At 41.5% G+C, this 21,535-nt stretch overlaps 1 protein-coding gene across 3 annotated transcripts in view; it reads left to right on the forward strand.

The window, feature by feature from the left end:
• Positions 1–21,535, forward strand: part of alcamb (activated leukocyte cell adhesion molecule b) — a 53,076-nt gene that overhangs the window by 16,158 nt on the left and 15,383 nt on the right. For all 3 annotated transcript variants that reach the window (XM_005937898.3, XM_005937899.3, XM_042226529.1), the window contains exons 2-6: positions 13,984–14,090; positions 14,305–14,521; positions 14,635–14,699; positions 15,105–15,192; positions 15,439–15,603. In XM_005937898.3, the coding sequence (XP_005937960.1) occupies positions 13,984–14,090; positions 14,305–14,521; positions 14,635–14,699; positions 15,105–15,192; positions 15,439–15,603 (642 nt within the window). The remainder of the gene's footprint in view (positions 1–13,983; positions 14,091–14,304; positions 14,522–14,634; positions 14,700–15,104; positions 15,193–15,438; positions 15,604–21,535) is intronic.

The following is a 21,535-nucleotide window of genomic DNA, read 5'->3' on the forward strand; positions in this document are numbered from 1 at the left end:
CAACTCCCAGTACCAACAAGAACTCTCTTTTTTTTGTAACCCAGATATTAGTTTTGTTACAGGTCTTCACTGAAGGTTAGGAGAGCAATTTAAGCTAAATCAAAGCTGGATCATCTGCTTTGATTGTGCTGTCACTGGTGCTCGAATGAGACGGCATTTTAGAGTAACTTGACCATGATTAATTTAAATATATGACAATGCTTCTCTTTTAGATTCTCATATTAAACTCACTGACTAATCAAAGGGAAAAATGCAAGAATGTGCTGCAGTTTCCTCATGTTTATTTTTTTCTTTGTATGGTGTAAATCTTTACGTCTCTCATCAGCCAGCTTCAAAGCTCAATAGTTGATTAATAATGATGCAAAAAGTCTGATTTGTGCTGTAATATATGTGCTTATATTGTGCAGAACTCCCGACATCGTGCACTTGGTTCTGGCTGTCTTTTGTCTGTTTTGCTGCTCAGTTCAATGTTTTTCTCGTTAACTGGATCACAGGTCAAACACAGAGTGCGACAACACACCGCGCGTTTTCCACCGCACTCACTTTAATTTAATGATTTAATGGAAAACTTTTGTTGTCTGAGACATCAACAGGAAATATGCTCCCCTTTTTCACTCCCTCACTATCACACACTGTCTTCATTAGTTAAACAGAGTGAAACAGGGTAAAAACAATTGTCCTTAATGGACCAGAATGCAATGCAGTCACAAGGCAACCTGCGTTTTGAGATGTGGAGCAGGACTCGCGTCGTCCTCTGGGCTAATTATTTCGGCGCTCACGCTGCTATTTGTTCCACCTACACGAATAACCCGCAGCTGGTGCAGAGTGTTTGCACCTGTTCTCTGAGGATTATCAACAGGTATTCCGGGAATTGTAGGAAGCACGAGCAAGCAAGACATGATACGACTCGTGTGGTGTTTACCCAGAAGGTGGCACTCTTAAATTAACTTCCACAATGCAAATTCTTTTTTTTCCACTCAGTTACTGCTGGTAATATAATATTTCATGATTGATTGACTGAAATGATTAAAATTACAAATGTTTTTGGAGTTTAGCAATTAGAGCTGAATCATCAGGACAGCAGATGTAGCATGTGTGACATTTTCATTTAACCTGTGTGTAAATATTTGCCGTCATCTTTTTCCAGCTGACTCCCGCCCACTTAGAGTCAATTCGAAGAGCAAACAAAACAAACAAACATAACAACCAAATCTCCAAACTAATAACATCTGTAAATAAAGAGTGCTGGCTGTTAGCTGCAACTCCAGGGCTAAAAAAAAATAACCCATTGAGGAAGCGCCAACAATTGCAGTTCCTCAAACGGCCACTTGAGACTCGCAGGAGTTTTTACAGCATGGGATACACAAAAACGCTGTTTTGATCTTTTGAAGCTATTCATGGTGGAGCAAAGTGGGGTGGTCACTTTTATATTAAGGGTTCAAGTTTCCATCGTGCTTTGCCTGACAGCTGGATGCCACATAGGTGACTATAGCTGGTTATCTCAGTTAAAAGAAGTCACAGGGTTGGACCACTAGACCATTGTTCATGCAAGTAAAAGACATGCATTAAGGCTTCATGTTTGGCCAACAAGCCATTGAAAAGTCTCAAATTTCAGTATTTAATTTGTATGTATTTGTGCACTGAAAACCTGTTGTAGCTTCTTGTGTTAGCTTCTACTTTAGCGCTCAACTCTGTCATCACAGCTCCAAAAAAAACCAAATGCTAATTTGAAGCATTAAATTAGGAGTTAGAGGTGGCTACAATCACCTTCTTTGTGCAGCTTTAAAAGATCGGAGATCTATAACATGAAAGGTTTTTCTTCAGCAGCGTGGTGCTTCTTTAGGGAGCCAGTCGTTAATTACACAAGTGGATTAAAACACCTGAAAACAAAATAAATCTTTCCCTCCTTCTTGGGCCCTCGTCTCTTCCTTTGTTCTCTCGCCTCGATCCCTGATGAGAGGCAGAGGCAGCAACCTGATCCCTCAGCAGCAGGCCTGCACAGGTACCGGGGCCTCCTCAGGACAAATTTGAAACCAGAGAAAATGGAGCCAGCATTTTTAGTCATAAGGGAACAATGGGGACTCGACAGGTGAGACTGCAGGCAATGCATTAGCCCTGTTCCCGCCTGCTGTGTTCTGTGGGTGTCTGTTGACCACACATGAAGCAGCAGCTGAACATTGTTTTCTTTGCTTGAGGGGGAGAGAAAGCTGACTATATGTCTCTGTAGAGAATAAATATGCTTCACCGTGGAAGCTACACTGTATATCTGGCAGGAGAGGAGTGTAAATCAGGTTAGCCAAGAGACAAAAGATCCACCTGCAAAACACAGCCATGACACTTGGCCACCGCCAGTGACCTGATGTTATTCTCTGTTGGCATGCAGGCTGCAGCTTCAAAAAGGCTGATCTCTTATAATTTTCAGGTTAATTGCCGAACTCTTAATAGATCTTTTATATCTGTTTGTCACCTTTCTGAATTAATTCCAGACAGTATTATTTTCAAAAGCTGTAACTTCTAAGCCAGTGATGTGGTCATGTGCCATTATCGCAGTGCTGCTAAGATTAGAAGGCTTCTATAGTTCTTTTATTTTATTTATCCGTTTAAGACTGAGCAATATAGCTTACAGTCCAGTTTCACAGTACACTTAATATTCCAATATACTCCATAATCCAAGCTGCATTCTCATCTTTCGCACGTCACAGATGGAGTAGACTTCAGAACTTGCTTAGGTTAAACCTGTATGTCACCCTTGAACAGTTTAATCTTTATTTTGATGATGTTTTGTGTAGCGAACGCTCTTGCATTTCTTTATCTTTCTATCTAATAGTCGTTGATGTCACTGGATAATGAGTAATGATAGTGAACTTTGCGTTTTTTTGTTTTTTTTTTTCAGTAATGTGAATAATGACGATGATAATAATAATAAAAAAGGAGCCAGAGCCTTGAAGCTTTCAGGTCAGCTCATCATCTGTGCATTCTTATGTTTTGAAGACCTCTCTCCATCTACTGCAGAGATTTCCAGATTTGTCATGAATTCTTCAATCGGCTGTTTTGTTTGCCAAGCATTAGTGCTTTTGTTGGTTTTTAGAGCACAGTGGCCTAAAAAATGTTTTCATGCTGCTGAGGTGAAGGAGGGGAGCCATTAGGCTTAATAGACTCGGACTAATAATACCGTGTGTTGCACACTCTACATAATTCTCCATTTGCTGTCCATCCTCCTCCTCAGCAGAGCACAGGCTTATTTTGCTCTCAAGTGACAAACATGGCTCTGCTCAGTGGCTGGGTAAATGTGAGGGTTTTTTTTTTATCTTTTTTTATTGTAGTCTGGTTTATGAGAGCCTCTTTTTTTTTGAACAACTGTCAGATGTACAGCTACATAATCACTTGATTAGATCATTAGATGGCCAACAGAAAATGCGCAACTATTTTGACAAATGTGGTAACGTTAGATGAGTGCTGTGACACATTGCCGATGGAATCATTAAAGCTGTCTTCAAGAAAATAATTACACCAATCATCTTCTTTGTGTCGTGGTATTGTAAACTAAATTGGTGCGTTTTGGACAAAAGAAGAAATTGGAACGTGTTAGCACGCCAGTTTGAACCAGCAAAATTTTCCATATAGTTAATGCTAAAAAAAATGTTGATCTTTGAAAGCATAATCATTTCAGACAACATACAGAAAATAAACTGGGCACACGTGGAGAAGCTCAAAGGACATTGTAGACATCGATGATAAAAATGCACCCATCAGCAGCAATTTACTAACAAATCAAAGACGCCACAGCAGCAGAACAACCTCAAACGCTGTTCCTTCCTGACGAAAGCAGCGATGATGTGATAACAAGCATGCTACAGTCGACACAAATGCACCGGCATATTCACAAGCAAAGTGTCGTTTGCAGCGACTGTATGGTGGCAGGGCAGGAAATAAACTGGTCTTACTTATTAGTGATACTCCCAAAAGTATCTTTTGAGAATTCACCCTGAAACATTTCATCAAGTCATAAATATCCAGTTGTTGGCTTAATGCTCTCGTGTCAGCAAACGAATAGCCAACATACTTGGGCTGTCATCACGAGTACTGCAGAAGCAGCTTGGTGATTCTGATGATCTGCCAGGTTTCGCTGTTTCTCAAAGATTCATTAAGAAGGCTGAAATTTGCTGCACCTGTTGGAGGCGTCGAGGGTGCTGTAGCACGGCTCACAGCCTTGGTAGTGCAAAGATTTTTTATTGATTATTTTTTCAATCCGTAATTGGTTTAGTAGATGAAAAGTTTTTTAAAAAAGTGGAAAAACCACCCTCTGCAATCTCTTGTGGTCAACTGTGAGGGCTTTAATCTCCATGCGTCATCCAGAACTTCTATTATATTCACCTGACTGTTACGTATGATGAGAAAAAGAACACTCATACTTTGAAGAGTCTGGATGAATTAAAGGGTTTCATTGAATAATCAACTAGTTGAAAATGTGACAGGTTTGCAATTGTCTGAATGCTGGATGTGGATACCTGAAGTTTTTAACGCGGGTCTGCAAAGTGATTTTTGAATGTTACACTGAGAACATGTCCTAGCGAGCATGAAAATAAATTGGCCTGCTATTCTTGAGACTAATTTCCCATCCTAAGGCACGGCCATGCATCGATTCAGTGTTATATTAATATCAAACAATATTGCAGAGTCTTCTCCATCATAAAACTAATAAATGTGTTAGACTTTAGACAACGTCTTTCATGGAACTTGTAGATAAGAATCCATAGAGAGTGGATCACTTATTAAAAACAAAAGAGACTAGGCTGGCCTAGTTCAGCTGAACTGCAGACAGAGCCTTTGGGGACCATTGCCAGAAAATGAAACCTTTGTCCCAAGTCTTTCTGCCCACAAATGGACCTTTTTCTTCCAGATTGGTTCTTCTCTGAAAGACCTCTATGCCCCGTTGAAGGTCAAAGAGACACAGGGCCATATCTTTAGGGTGTTGTGCAGCTTTCTGAGCCCTGAAACAGATGGCGCTTCATAAATGAGAAAAATGGCTCTAAATCCTAACCTCTCAAACACTCATTTCTCATATTACAGCTTTTGTCGAACCCAAAGTGCTTCAACAAATTCATACCTGCTGCTTACTTGTAGAAAATAGCAATTATCCAGTAATTTTTGTGTGATAATCAATAAATAATTGCCGGTGTTTATCAAGCACAAGTACCACAATGTTCTTTCGTGTAGTAATTTGTAATAATTTGCTGTTTTTTTCTTGTAAGATGCACGTGTGGATTTTGTTGATTTCATTAAAATGTTAAAGGCCTGAAGTGTAACCTTGAGCTCTGAACTTAAATACCAAATTTTGGGGGATTACGCAAAAAAAAGTGCCAGCATTTTGATGAATAATGCTTGTAACACGACTGACAAAACAACTAGAGTAGCAGTGACATGTCTAGTTGTGACTGAAGGTGGTCATCAATCCTTTCACACAGAATAATTCAAAGGCTGAAAGAGTGGCAGCGCAGGCCAGTAGTTTTATCTGGTCATATTTAGTTACATTAGCACGCTCCCAATTTAATGTCAATGTATTGCCAATTAAAGTACATCCTAGTCAAAACGTTATGAAAGGAATCTGAAGAGAAGCTCACTTCTGATCATTGACAGCAATACTGTTAATAAGCACTGGTGTTTTTGCCTCTGTTAGCTGCTGTTAAGCAGCGTTAACTCTGAAGTGGATGTATCCTTGCTGGACTTCATGTATTAGAGCACTTTTTTGCTTCGGTGAAGGAGACCGTCTCTCTTAAGAGAGAAGTAGCCTTGTTTTCTCACAAACTTGTAACTATATAACTGGATTTCAAAGGAAAGAATGTGGATCTGACGACAGGTACGTCCGTCTTTTAGATCTGTGAGAGCCACACTAGAGAAGACGTGCTGCACTTGTTGCAAACAGGCAGGCTCTGAGAGAAAGCTCCTTTATTTGACAAGATAAAGCAAAAAACCATCAGTGAAGAATGTAATTAAGTTAATTACATTATCTCAGGTTAGTACAATATGTCTGACTAATATTTACATGTCCAAGAAATAAAATCAGCATTTGACTTTATGACACGTCAGATGCTGTCAGTCTAATGGAAAGGAATGCATGCCTTAAAGCGGCTAGAGCTTTGAAGGTGAAGCTTTTTTCCCCTCCAACGGGCTCACGCCAGTGTGGTAAAAAAAAAAGAAAGAAGAAAGGAAATAGAAGCTGATGCTCTCAGTTTTATGCTATAAAGACAGTGACAGGCAATTACAGCTAAGAAGAAAAAAAACGAAAAAGCTAAATTATAGAGCACGCATTGTTGACGTTTGGAAAGGTGGTTCAGCCTGCAACAAAAAGAGGAACTGTGCGAGAGGGATGTTGTGCAAGCTGTGCTGTCAGTTATCCATCAGTGACATGATTACACCCCTTCCCTCAAGAGAGACAGACGCAGATAGTGAGGATGTGGCTGTGTTTTTTTTTTTTTTTAAAGAAATCTCTCTACAGCTAGCTGGTCTGGAACGCTTCCTCGGCGTGAACTGATACTGTAGCAGAATTTAAATAGAGTCATGTGCTTGTCATAGTCAGTAACGCACGAGCTGAGCGTGTGTACTCGGTGAAAGAGTTGGCAAAACAACAGCCTGCAAAGCTCATTTATTACCAAATATCTACAAGGATTCTTTGGGGACCACGGTGGTCCTTCTGACACCTTTCCGTGTGACAGAAGCGTTGCGGCAATTTTTCACGATAGCGAGTAATGAGAGTTTGAGCTTATTAAACCGGTGATCTCTCTCATTTGAGGTTCTTAATATGGCTAATCAAAATTCAGCACTTGTTAAATTATTAAAGAAGAGACAAGGACGAGAGGCAGAATGTCACGGGAGGTTAGGTTTTCTTTGATTTCTTGCTCCTTAGGCAAACGGCGTTCACTATAAGAATCTAGCCTTTCCTCGAGTATTATTGATCCAGTTGAAGTGGTTCTGTCTGCCCCTTCACACTGAACCGCTTCTGAAGCAAGGCTATTTGCCATCAAGTCTTTGTGGACATGCGCCATGGGATCCCCATTCAGTGCACAATCCTCATTTTCAGCACTTAATAAGTTTGGGCCTCGGTTTTCTTTTGGTTGTTGCAGCTCAAAGGGACACACACACACACACACACACACACACACACACACACACACACACACACACACACACACAAATAGGAGGGCGTAAGGTAGCAAAACAGGGATATAGAGACTAATGCGGAGAGGTTGCTGATTTCCCTGGTGAGTTTATATCTGAGCTGTCGTCACCTGTCTCTTCTCGGGAATAGAGGCGCCTTAATCAGGAACATAAAAGTATCTCCTGCGGTGCTGCCTCCTGTCTCTGTCACTCGCCTGTCTCTTACTTGAGTTACCATTGCCAGAGTAGCAGCTAATTTTTCATGTCCAGTGTAAGAAAGAGAAAAAAGTACAGTGAAATTCAAATTCAGACGAGCAAATGTGTTTTTCGGGGTGGTTGATGAGACTAAAAAGTCTGTAATGCTTTTTGTAAAACTACCAAATGACGTGCACTAGAATATTGTCTTACTTTAACTCATAGCTTTAGTCTGAAATCCCAGAAATACTGAATCTTTTAAGCAGCCTTCAAAACCGACTTTTTTTTATGAGCTTGACACAGAAAATGCAGTTTTTTGGAGTAGTACTTTCTACACAGCACTATCCCATCAAAACCCCAAATTAGTGTTTGTTTATTTCTGTTATGGGGATTTTCTTTGTGAATTAATTTCTGCTAAAGAAATGTACATTGGTTCTTGTGTCCCATATAACTTATGACATGAAATATGTCCTCATTTAATGTTTTAGTCTCCTGCCAAACTCTCTTCTTTGTGCAAAAGTGTGCAAAAGTCTTGAGTCACCCTCATTTCTTTGTATTTTGCTAGAAAACTGGGAAATAGACACACATGTTCATGCAGTGCATCTATGAAGGCAAAAACTGAGCCTGTACAATTCGAATGAGCTTAAAGGTCAATACTTTGTATGGCCTTTATTTTTCAGCATTGTCTGAACTCTCTTAGGCAGCTTTCTTCCAAGTTCTTTAAGATGATACCTCACTGCTTCAGTAATGTTGCAGTCTAGGTTCTGGGAGGCCAGTCAATGACTGATCTATCAGGTATGCTTTTGCTACATTGTCTGGAATCATTGCCATGCTGAAAAATGCAGCTTCAAATTGCGATAGAGCCTCCACTGTGTTTTACAGATGGCTGTAAACACTCACCTCCCAAAAATTTCAGCGTTGGACTCCATCAGACCTGTTGCCACTGACTTTCAGTCCAGTTCTTGTGTGATTTGGCACACCTCAGCCTTTTTGCCCTGTTTCACTTCCTTAAGAATGGCTTCTTGACAGCTACGCTTCCACTGACATCATTTCTGATGAGGCTTCAGTGAGCAGTAGACTGATCAACTGAAGGGCCAGATCCTTCTTAAATTTTCCTTCTTAAAGACAGATACTGGTCACCTGTCCAGTTTTCTCAATTATTTTAAGGACGCCCTGCCAACATATGTCTGTCAAACTGCGTTATGTTTGGCATTTATCGTAGATTGACATAAAAAACAAAATGGGAACAAACAATGTGTTTTTGTGACTGGCTGCTGGTAACAAAGTCCCAAAGATACAATTTAAAATTGATGCTTTGCCAGGTTTCCTGTGTTTACACAACACTGGCTGAACTGGAATTATGTGTCTTCTAGTGCCTGGATTATTCATAGCTTAGTGTTAAGTGGCTTAAACAAACAAACTAAAAGCATTATGCTGAAACTGGACCGAAAATTAGTGAAAAAGCAGCCCGTGTCCAAAGAAAAGTTGGAGAATTTTTGCGTCTGCTTGGGAGTGAGATTAAAACAAATGTGTGATGACTAAAGACGCTGCACAGTGCTGGATATAGTAAGTATTATATTATATAAACTTGTTATTACTGTCTTCAGACATACACCAACAAGATAAAACCATAAGGAAGTGGTAAATGTTAAATATCCTCCTCATCATATAGACAATGATTACAAGCAGATGATTGGTATGCACGGTGTAAACTTGTGTGTATTTGTCAACGGGAAGTCGCTCAGTTCACCTACTTTTGTTGCAAAAGGATTACCTTATCTCAGCGAGCAGCAGGAGCTTTGTCTTCTGTAACTCAACATGTGTGATTAGTTCTCATTGTGCGACAGTGTAATCTGCACAGATAATGCTTTTTCCCTTAATGCAGACTCTTTTAAAGTTCTCAGAGACACTGACGGCGGCTCTATGTGAATATTCATAATGTCTATTTGAATTTGAAATGCAAGGAGTTTATTATACAGAGAGCGTGATAACCTTTGCAACACTGCTGGGCTTGCAGTGTACCTTCGTATTGTCTCCTGAGTGGTTTGTGTCTTGTTACTAAGACACAGCATATGTGGGCTTGGTTGCCGACTTGGTTTAGAAAAACGCTTGGATTTGTCCTCAGCCATTAGAGCATTCTGGCATCAACATGGCCAGGAGATGCACACAATAAAGATAGTGAGAGGCTATTTTTGGCACCTTAAATGATAAAATGTAATCTAACGGGATGTCATCAAATATGAGACATGCAAAAATGCATCCCTTGAACAGAGAGCTCATTAATGGATTCCTCTCAATGTATTCACAATGCCTCCATGTTTTTCTTTTTGCCACACAGCGTGGGCAATCTTTTATGCCTGGATCAGAAACCTGCACGATTCATTTACTTTAAAAACAACCAAGTGTAGGATGGCTACATCAGCATGCTGGGTTCACAACCAGCAATCTGCATCATTTCAGGTGGATCACACTCATGTACATCCAATTGCCAAAATGCTGAAAGTGAGCAAGACTCTGTGAAATGCAGGCAGAAATTTACAGTCCAGAAAATGACCCAGTGGGTGCATTTATTCTTAGCTCATGCATGCAGTAAAGCAGCATTTCTCTTATATTACACTGCTTAAAAACAAAGTACATTTCGTACGAATACCTGAAGTAGGTAACATTTTTCCCCCAAACACAGTAATTTGTTAAGACAGATCATTGCACGACTTGATTCCCGAAAAGCTTTTAACAGATTTTACACGGAATAAATTATAGGAAATGAGAGAATCAGTGCAGGAAATGCACGTACTTTCGTTGACAAGTGACGGAGCTTATCCCTGTGTTTGGTGAAGAATTCCTGGTAAAGCTGTCAGCAGTTGAAATGTGGCGAGGTTTGTTTTGTCCCGTGCTGTCACTATTAAATGTCGCCGAGCCTTATTTAAATGCAGGGATTGTATCTATGTGGGTGAAGTGCCGTGGTAGTGCTATGTGTTCTCAGATAGGTTTTTTTCTTTTACTGAGTGGGTTACTCTGCTTTGATGCTCACACAAGCTGTTTCTGCTTCATGCAGCTGTAAGCACTGATTACAGCCACCACTGCCGATAGACTTTAACACTTTTTTAGAGCCTTTTTGTTCTGTCTATATCTTGTTTTCGGTCTCTGCATTGGTAATTTCTGATGTTTCCATCCATCACTTTGTTTCAATTTATTCAGATGTCATAGTGAACAAGGACACCTTCAGAGAGTTCAGTCTGTCTGTTGGGCTGTTAAAAATAGGTAATTATTTTCAGTAGTTCTCCTAGTGCACCTGTTGAGAAGGTCGCAGCGACTCTTAACAACATGTAAATAGCTTTAGACAAAGTTAGCTCAGCTTAGCACCTATGCTTCAAAAGGGCAATTATTTAGCCAGGCTTTGGCTTTTCACGTAGATAACAAACAAAACCCAAAACAAGGTGTAACATGTAGAGTACCGATCTTTAGAGGTCCACTTTAGACAATTGGCCACTTCAGGCTTTAACACATGTGAGTGACATCAATATTTTCATCTGGCCTGACTCTCTCCAAAAAGGTAGGCTAAAGTGTACTCCCTCACATAGAAGATAGTTCGCCCTGAGCTGAGTGATCTAAAGAGGTTGAAGCTCCACAAACACTTGTAGTGTAAAGAAGCTTTATTACTTGACCGGTGTTTCAGTATGTGGCCCTCATCGGTGTAATCAAAAACTACATCGCAGACGGCACTTTAAATACCGTACGTGTTTGAGTGGAGGAAAAAAAACATCTATCCACCAGACTGTACGTATGCTCTGAAATTTGTCTGCAATTTATTTTTATTTTTTTATGGCCGGACATGTACTAAATGTGTTTGCTTTCTAGCATTCTGTGTTTCTGTTGGTTGTGCAAACATGGGTCGTAGCAGCACGGTGGTGAAGCGGTTAGCACCGTTGCCTCACATCAAGGTTTCTGGTTCAAACAACCTCTCTGTATCTCAGTGGGTTTCCTCCCGCAACCCAAAAACACACATGTTAGGTTAAGTTGGTATTTCTGAATTCAAGCCAAGAGTCTGAGGTAGATGAAGTGTGCAAAGGTGACATTTAACCATACAGAGACCTTTCAGTGGTCAGCAAATAATTACACCACAGTGTTTTGCTTGATGAACAGCACACGCTGCTGGAAATAAGGAGTTGTGCAGTGTTGTCATGTGGTATGTGAAGGGCCTTTAAGTGAACTTCCCAGGAGCCCATAGACTGTATATAAAAGATGGACGTATCTACTGTGGCTAGCAAATTCTCACTGTGAATCTTCAAGATCAGCATTGTAACTGCAGCCGTCTTAGGTTTTTGAAACAAAATGTCAAAGAAAACCCGGGAAATGCCCTTGCGACCATATTTGCAAATTTAGTATCATGTTGTATTCAATGTTTGACTCTCAGGAAAATGTTGATTGAAGTCACAGGTTAAGGTACCCAAGAGCTGTTTTCCTGCTAACTTCTATACAACCACACTTTTCTTTCAAGCAGAGGAGTCTGCCCCTGCTGGCACAGCCGGGCAGAGGAACGCGAAAGGTGACCTTCGGCATTCTTATACGACGCCTCGGGTTATGGATGAAATCATGTAGAATGGCGCTCCCGCGGTAATACACGCTCCAGCCATGTATTCCAGCCCTAACCATAACCTTATCCCTAACCTTAACCAGCACTTTAATGACATTAAATACTGTTTTCCAAAGTTATTTTTATATAAAATCTTTATTATTTTAAAGGACAAGCAACACAATGAGAGTTGAGAGGCAGATGATCATTTCACAAGCTGTAGATTCTACATGTGTAGATGCGATCCAAACGGTTCTCATGTTTCATCATTTTTCCGATCTCGTAATATAGGGACGTGTTGTTGAAGAGTAATATATCAGCGATTTGTCCCCGAGCATAAAATGTTACGCTTTAGGAGTGAGAACGTGGTATATATAAACACCTATACCAGACACAAGGTGGGAAAACAGGGCTGTGCAATTAATAGCATGTGGCTTTTCAAGTGATTTTTTAATTTAATTACTTGACTTTAATTATAATTAAAGTTTGAGGAAGTTTAAGGAGTCTCTGAGCAGCCATGTTAAATTATTGTAATCTCCTTGTTGACCAAAAAATACTTTTTTAATACTTTGAGAAAAAAGAGAAAGATCAAACTTGGGTTTTTTTGGCCCCCTACGAGGTAAAACTTCCTTGTAGTGTTTAGAGGAAAGGCAGAAAACAGCTTTAAAAAGCCATAGAGCTAAGAGGCAGACATGCCTTGTTTAAAGTCTTCTTATTAAATTGTCTGTTTGTGTCATCTTTCTGCAGTAGTGACTTCAGAAACAGGCTCAGCGATGGGCTCGGTGCTGTTTCTTGTGAGTTGACAGCTCGTAACGATGAGTGACAGGTGTCGGTGTGCGAACTTGTTCAGCTTAGTGTCAGGAGGACGGCAATAAGTGCAGACTTTGTTGACTCGAGGCAAACTGTCTGATTTTGTTGTCTCTCTAGTTTCATCACACATGTACATAACTATTTTATGGACTCGTTTAATAGTCCTGATGAGAAAATGACACTTAACGACAGGAGGTTTACTGTGTGCGAAGGAAACCAGGCAGGTATTTGCGCACCTCTGAACTTGCCGACTGTGCAAGCATGCCTTCCGGGTCCCAGTTGTTTCTCTGTTTTAATACAGACAGTGGTAACCAGAGTAAAAGTATTTACCTTCATTCAAACAGGATTCAAATGAGTATCACGCACAGAGCAAATTAATTCAGTTCATCTCTGTACCACACTAAGAAAACCTTTAAAAGTCTGATGTGTTCAGAGGGAAAGTGAGAGTATAACTTTTATTTTCTCAGTGCCGAAATGGCATTTTGGTGTGCAGCTGGGTTTTTTGTGCGCGAATATAATCAGACAATTTCAGGGTCGAATGCACGCAGAATATTGGAGGATCTTCATTGTTTTGCACTTTCCTTGTAAAAAAAAACAAAAAAAAAAACAACACACAAAACACAAACATTACTTGTCTCTATTTCAGCAGAGAGAATCTGACTGGTCACCGTTTTCCTCTCATACCCTTTACTGAGCTGCTCTCAAGCCGTTTTGGATTTTAGCTGTCAGATTTATGCTTCCACACATACGCTTGTGCGTTTACCTCTGCCTGAACTCTGAGAGGTCTGAAATGTAAATTTGAATGCCAGAAAAACTGAGCAACACCTCATTTTCAGTCGGGCCGTAGCAGCCTCTTCTTCCCTGCAGCCCTTTGGCTCTAACCCCTCATCGCAGCCCATTGAGACACTTCGCCTGGCACCCCCCTCCCCATCCCCCTCTTGAACATTTTGTCTCCATGGCAATGTTTTGAATGAGATTTAGGGCAGGAAAGGTTGTTGTTGTTTTTTTCCCAAGGGAGCTGAAAATTAGCAGAACTCTATAGAAACTGCTGTCCTCGTGTGTTTAGGCGAGCACTAAGTGGCGCTGATAAATGTCAGTAAAATGTATGCAAACAGGAGGCGCTGCAAAGCATTTAGAATAATAAGCATTTTCATTTTCTGTCCTAATAATTCGTTCTGTGTTGCAGGTGACCAGATTAGCCATTCTTAGAAAGCAATTGAAAATGTGCCTTTGGTGTTTCTCTTTTGCAGTCACCTCTTTGGAGCCTATTATTGGCCAGTATGGGGAAATGCTCAAGATCCCATGCAACAGTGGAGCCATAAAGGCAGAAGACATCGCCATCACTAAATGGAAATATGTAAGTCACACTGGAGATCAGTTGTTCTCAAAATGGCAAAGTAGGTCTAAGGCCCACTTACTGTATCTGAAGTCGAACCACGCCCAGTCTGAGTGCATTAGACCATGCATCTGTCCCTCCATATGACACCGCATGAACAGTGCATGCTTTTATTGTGAACACGAAGCCAGTGCCATATGCGAGCGACACATAACAAGCGCGCTCTGCTCTCCAGGACAAAGGGGATGGAGTTCCAGGATACCTGCTGGTCAAGCAGAAAAACCAGAATGTCTCAATCAGCGCCACTGATGAATACAAGGTCCGTGTGAGCATGGACAAAAACTCCAGCCTGCTGATCTCTGCCGCCAAGCTCAGCGACCAGCGGACTTTCACTTGCATGGTGGTGACCGGCGGAGACGTGTTCGAATACCCAGTTAATGTCCTAATTCACAGTGAGTCTGAATTAGCTGAAAAATTGTCGAAATGCCCTCGTTCAAGTGCTGTGACTGACACAAGCAACACCCAGCCTTTCCATTCACACTGTTTTTTTCCCCCTCAACTACAGAGTTGCCGGCAAAGTTGGAGATTTCTGGAGAAGCAGAGGAGCTAGAGATTGGAAGACTTACTAAGGTGGAGTTTTTAATGATAAACATTTTAATGCCTACATTATTTTAAGCAATGACTCATGAAGGGAAATCCCTCACTTGAGCTAACGTATCTTGAGGCCTAACAGAGATGGTGCCTGTTATTGTAGTAATGACTTCTTTGAAGTGATTCTCATGAATTAGTAAAGAGTAGAAATCTCGCTTGTGCTACAATTAAAAGACCCAAAGGATTTGAGGGGCTTTACAAATGCTTTAGGCATTTCATGGTCTATTGCATGGAAAACTGTTTAGTCCTCAAATACCAGAGTGGCATTAACAAAAAGCTCATTTTCTCATATGTTTGGTCATTTAAAAATAGTCATGAAATGCATTTTTTTATTCATCCTTTGAGTGCTTTTCTTGCCTGTTTCTCACTTTTTTTGCTTTGCAGCTTGGAAATTGTGTTGCAAAAGATGCCAACCCACCTGCAAACATCACATGGTTCAAGAACAATAAACCTCTGGAGGCTGATGGGAAAGGTGAGCGTTCACCATCCCTTTTGTTGTCTTTGAGTTCTAAAAAATATATTTGACATTTATAAATATTGCATACACAGATGGTTTTATTCTCTCTGACAGGGACAGTTGCTGTAAATTATTCTGCTGTGATGAATTGTGCTGCACTCTCATGACGGCGTGGCTCATGACTGTGTGCAGTGTTTTGGTCATTGCACATTTTTTTCCTTGTTAGAGTTTTCAGACAGTGCTCGTTTGTTTTCTGTCTAGGGATTTCCATCAAAGTTTCTGTTGTGGAAGAATCTAGTACCGGCCTCTCGACCACTACCTCCACACTCGAGTATTCTGCAATGAAGGAAGACACAGGCGCCAAGTTCAAATGCCGTGCTGACGGTCTACCGCTGGAATCCTCTTCCATGAACTTTACTATTACCTGTGAGTCGTTGAGCGTACTTTGTCTAAAACCTTTTATTTTGATTTAGTTTTTTTGTCTGTAAATTCAAAGAAAGGGTTTAAAATGCAAGATGATCATCATGAAATCTCTGAAAGTTTACGCTCTGTCTAAACTACATGCCATATCCTGAAAACGACACCCACTCAAACACCCACAATATTCTACTTCAGCTTGAAAGTCTCAGTAATCCACTGCCTGTAGCAGGACAACACTATACAATGTGCCTGTATCAGAGGTAGAGCTGGGCGATATGAGATTTTTTCATATCACGATATGTTTTTTTCATTTCAGGCGATAACGATATCTATCACGATATAAGCCAAATAACTATATTTGTAAGATTTAAATGTGCCGTTGCTCACAAGTAAAATGTGAAATAATCAGCAGCTTGTTTTGATTTAAATATTTATTTCCCATAATAAGTTCAACAGGGTAGATGTACTTAAGGAACATGAGACTTTTTCAGATAAATAAAGGCAAGTATTGCAAACTACACAAAAGGCAGCCGCTGAAGCGTTTAAGTTTCAAAATAGAACAAACGAAACAGACTAAATTGTCAATTCCACTTAGAAACAAAATATTAATTCTAAAAATAAATCTTAGTTTGTTTTACAGAAGAACAGACAAAACTGACTAACTTTTGTCAATATCAAATAAACTGAGAACTAAAAGGAAATTCTCAATCTCTCCTTGTTGTATAGCTGAGCTTTTCAAACAGTTTTAACAGTTACTTTAGTCTGACAAAAGCCGAATGACGAATTAGCGCTTCCAGTCAGAGACTGAGGCTACGTCCACACGTACACGGGTATTTTTGAAAACGGAGATTTTCCGTTTTCGTTTTAAAAAATAATCCCGTCCACACATAAAGGCAGAAATGAAGGAAAACGCTGCTATGAACATGCCAAAGCAGCAGGTGGAGCTAGATTCCTAACCGTGCAGAAATGTTGGCCAATCAGAAGTCTAGAAGCCTCGGTGGGAAAAAGTAAACAAAGCTGGGGCATAGAAGCAGAACCGAGCCGTATGTGTGGACGGACAGTAACTGTGTGCATATGTAAGCATTTAAACACTGCAGAGAGTAGAATTAACAGTAACAGTATTGTAGAAATTCATTTCACCGAAACAATAACGTGGCGCACAGTGTGACGCATGCACCAGTTTATTGTATTTCCAGACTTGCTTTCGGCACAATTTACAGTGCACGCTACTCTGTTTTTTGTCAGACTTGAAATAGCCGAAATACCTTCACACTACAGAACTTCTATGGCTCTTCCGTTTGACAATCTCTCCGGCGTTGGAACCATCAGCTATTGAAACTTCGGTCACGCTCGGTTGATTTTTCTAGTCGGCACACTCATTTCCTCCATTACGCGCTGGCTCCATTACCCGCTGGCTGCTTCCCAAACAAACACGTGCGGCTTGGCACTTGTGCTGTACGTAACAAGTCACGCGACGTGACGCTGCGGCTGTGATTGGTTCGGCTCTGCGCTACTCTGCGCTGTTGATTGGCTGACCTTTTTTTTTTTTGAGGACAAGAGCGGCGAGGTCTATCGCGATAGCTTAATTTCTCTATCGAGTAAAAGTTATATCGCGATACATATCGTTATCGTTCTATCGCCCAGCTCTAATCAGAGGATTGTTTTAGCACCTCATTTGTAACTAACTGTTGCAAAGATATTTGTAGCAAGCTGTTGTAGCCAAGGCACAACATAATAATGCTGCTTAAAACTCTGTGAATTATCCACAATATACTATAACACAAACTATATAGAGTCAAAACGCTGGAGCTTAACTTACAACAAGGACCTTCACTCTATGCAAAGAAAGGAGAGCCATGAAAATGCTCCCCTCTGCTGTGGTTGGGAATTAATGACCAGCTATGACCAGACAGGTAAGCAGCGAAAAAAAAGACTTGGGATGCAGTACTGTGCAGACTCGTGCTGCCCCCCATTATTCTGTATTTTGATTACAAGCAGTGGGTTGCTTGTTCACTCATTTTCAGTCAAAAAAATGCCAAAGATAACACAGTATGACATTATTGTGCCAACAGAGCAATACCCAGAGAGCTACTAGCTGGAAACCTGGTATATAATGGCTTGGTGTGCAGTGTGTCCTAAAAGAATTTGAGGAAAGTGGACAAGTGGCAGCCAAAATGAGAGGTAACAGGCATAAAAAAACATCTATAGCAGATGAACAGTGTATGAAAGTCATGCCTTTAAGAAACAGGCAAGTATGTGAGACCAAACAGATGTCTGGCTCTTCGGTCAAGTCACTCTCAAGGAAGGGAAACAGAGAAAAAGCTGAGGTGTGCCAAATTAAAGAAGAAGACCGAAATCAGCGGCAAAAGATCTAATGAAGCGATTTAAAATGTTTGGTTCAAATCATTGTCAGTGTGTACAGAGAAGGTCAGGAGCCATCTGTAAAACACAGTGGATCTCAAACACACCGCCAATGCAGTAAAACCATACCTGGATAGAAAAAACACACACTATCCATCATGGATTGGCTTCCCCAGATTCTCCGGACTTCAACATCATTGAAGCAGTGTTGGATCATCTTGACAGAGAACGGAACAAAAGGCAGCCAACATCCAACGAAGACCTTTGAATGTCATTCATGAGCTATTCCTGAAGACTATTTAAAGAAATTAGAAGAAAGCTTACCTTGAGATTTCAGGCTATGTTGAAGAATAAAGGTGGCCGTAGCAATTGGTGACTTTTAAGCTCATTAGTATTGTACAACAGAGGCAGAGCCAGACATTTGAAACACCCGGGGCTTAGCCCGAAAGGGTAGTATGCATGTGGGATTTTTTTTTTTTTGGGGGGGGGGGGGGTAGAAATGACTGAAAGATTAATTGGCTCTGTTTTGAGTTTTGTTCAAAAAAGAATGACTTCATATAGGGAAAAATATATATCACATGTGCAGGACACCTTAACCCTTTAGAGCCGATCGGAGCGGACACGCTCTATTTTGCGTAACTATTTTTAAATCCCGGTAGCACTGCAACCACGTAAGCTAGCGCAAAAATTTTTTTTGCATATGAAACCGGAGGAGTTGTACTTACATCTTATGCCATCAGCTTGTCCTAGGTCACGGTTTCCTTCCACATATAGCTTTGCAAAAACTGCATAAAAAGCGCTTGCAGGAACAAAAACATAATATTCCAGAAACACGCTTTGCCGATCCGATCAGCTGTTCATAACACTTCCTACGTTGGAATAGACGTCAGCGCGAACTTTTGCATTTCCGCCATTACCTGCCCGAAACCGGAAGTGACGTCATTTTCGCGGAAATGTAGTCTTTTTTACCATCAGGGCCTCAGGGCCTATACTGCTCTTTTTAAAAGTTATCTTTGACTTTATGACTTTCTGTGTCGTTTCTGGGATGCTTAGGACTCATATTGCACTGCTGGAAATAGTTTATTTTGATGCATATGCTGCTTTTTTGCAAATTTGCAGTATAATATTTATTTTCGTTTTTCCTGCAGTGTATAAAAATTGGTGTATTTCAAAAATAAAACTATGAAGACACTCAAAATAAATTTCCTGTGGTGGGAAACTATTTTGTGCAACTTTTTTGTATTTACAGTTTTGAGGGATAAGCCTCTTAAATTTCTCTAACTAGAAATATATGTTAAAAAAGCAAAAACGATTTTCAATTTTTTTGTAGTTTATTGCACTTTTTTGCAATTTATGTAATTACTATGCACTTAATGAATACATATTATTAAAATCATCTCTGTTCCGTCCTCATTCCCTCTCTCTCCCTCTGCTGACAATCATCAAATATACAGTTGAAACCAGATATTTACAAACTCTTCAGATCAAAACACTTTTTTAATTGTAACATCAAATCAGACTAAATGTTTATTTTTTTAGATTGATAAATATAAAAAACATATTTGTTAACTTTAAGAGTAAAGAGAGAAACTATCTGTATTTCTTAATTGTAAATGGCACCAAATTGTATTCAAACTTGAGCCACACTTATGGAGCTCCACAGTTCTTTTCCTGGTGTTTTGGTTGACATCTCTTGATTTTCCCATTTCAAAGAAACAGGCTCTGTGTTTTGCCTTATATGCATCCACAGGTGTGCCACCAATTTACTCACATGGACTCTACTAACCTATCAGAAGCTTCTTCAGCTCAGAATGGAATTGTCACAGTCTGGCTGGGGCAGACTGTATGTGTTGCAAAAGAGGACTCAAACGCAGACCAAAACGTGGCGTGGATTAACAAAAACAAGCCGTTTATTGAGGCTAGCAATGAGGGTACAAATAATAGGGCATTGGTGAACACTAACCTAAACTGGGTGAACTAAAACTAAACATGAAAAACCTTAAGCATAGTGAACTGACAGAGATACCTGGAGATGAGACATGGATGAGCAGACGACCTGACCAGGAATGACTGAAAGCACGCGGACTAAATACACACAGGAGGATAATGAGGAAAGTGGGAACACATGGGGAAACAGCTGACACACATGAACATAACAGGCTGTTGCGGTTCTCCTGAACCCCCAGCTGACGTGGCATGAGGCTGGACGGGCTCCTCGGGCCCTCCAGCTGAAGCAGCGGCAGGACCAGTAGGTGCAGAGACTACTGGCTGAACAGAAGGCTGAGTGGGTGATGGAACAAATGACTGAGCTGAACAATGGGGAGCTGGCTGAGCTGCACAGTGGGCTAAGGGCTGAGTTAACGGAAGCACAGGAAAGTGTACTACGGACTGGGCTGCTAACAGAGCTAATGACTGAGCTATAGACTGAAAAGCATGCAGTAGTGATGGTGGTGTTGGTTGCGGACTGAATTCTCCTGAGCCTTCAGTAGAAACAGGAACGGGTGCAGGCACCTGCTGGACACTAGCCACTCCCACCCGAGGAGTAGGTACGGGTGCGGAGACGGGCTGTATCCTGGCTGACCTCACCCTGGGGACCGGCATGGGTGCAGGGGTGGACTGGTTCACAGCCCCCCTCACCCCGGAAGCCGGGACAGGCACCGGCAACGGCTGGGCAACTGCCCTTCCCACCCGAGGAGCTGATACGGGTGCAGAAATGGACAGAGCCTCAGCCGGCCTGGAAACCAGAGCAGGGACCAACTGGGCCTCAGCCTCCCCCACCCGAGAAACTGTTACGGGTGCAGGGGTACGCTGGGCCCGAGCTGCCCTGGCAGCAGAAACACGAACAGGCAAAGGAGCGGGCTCAGAAAAACCAGTCTTAGAATTGGCAGGCTCAGGGTCAACATGTACTGGGTCGACAAAAACAGACCTAGCAAAAATGAATCCGCCATCCCCCCCACCATGTTTCACAGTCTTGGTATTAACAGTCTTTGAAGTCCTTGGGTTAACGGTCTTAGAGTGAGCTGACTTGGGGATGACTGAACCAGACTTAACAAAACCTGAACTGAGTGTTGTAGACCTGGTAGAAGTGTTCAGTTTTTCCTTTAACCACATGTGCAGACTTAGGCGAGCGGGTATTGTATTTGATCTCACCCTGTTCAGAGGGAGCAAGGCAAAATAACTTTTCCCAATCCATGTCATCATCCATAAGGGAAGTTCCCCATGGATCAGAGGTGAGGCTGTTACTTTTACTGTCAGATGGGACGTGAGAATAGGAGTCATTGTCACTCACCACCGTGAGTTGCTCAGCGATGTCCAGTTTATGGCGGCGGGAGCGCCGCTTCCTGCGAACAGAGGAAGCTGGCGGAGCGAGCGACTGAGCCCCTGGTGCACAGAACGGTGACACCGAGGCTGGAGCGTGAGCGCCTGAAGCCACACGGAGGACTCCCACCTGAAGCGAGCGAGGCTTGGATGCAGGCAGCGCAACGGGCGGGGACTTTCAGCAGCTCTTGGAACCTCCGAGAGCTAGCCGAGTCCCGTGGAAAATGCGCTCGTAGTCGGGGGTACGCCACGGCTTCCA

Source organism: Haplochromis burtoni, unplaced genomic scaffold (assembly GCF_018398535.1).
Source record: "Haplochromis burtoni strain Fernald_Lab_line unplaced genomic scaffold, NCSU_Asbu1 Contig_216, whole genome shotgun sequence".
NCBI lineage: Eukaryota > Metazoa > Chordata > Actinopteri > Cichliformes > Cichlidae > Haplochromis > Haplochromis burtoni.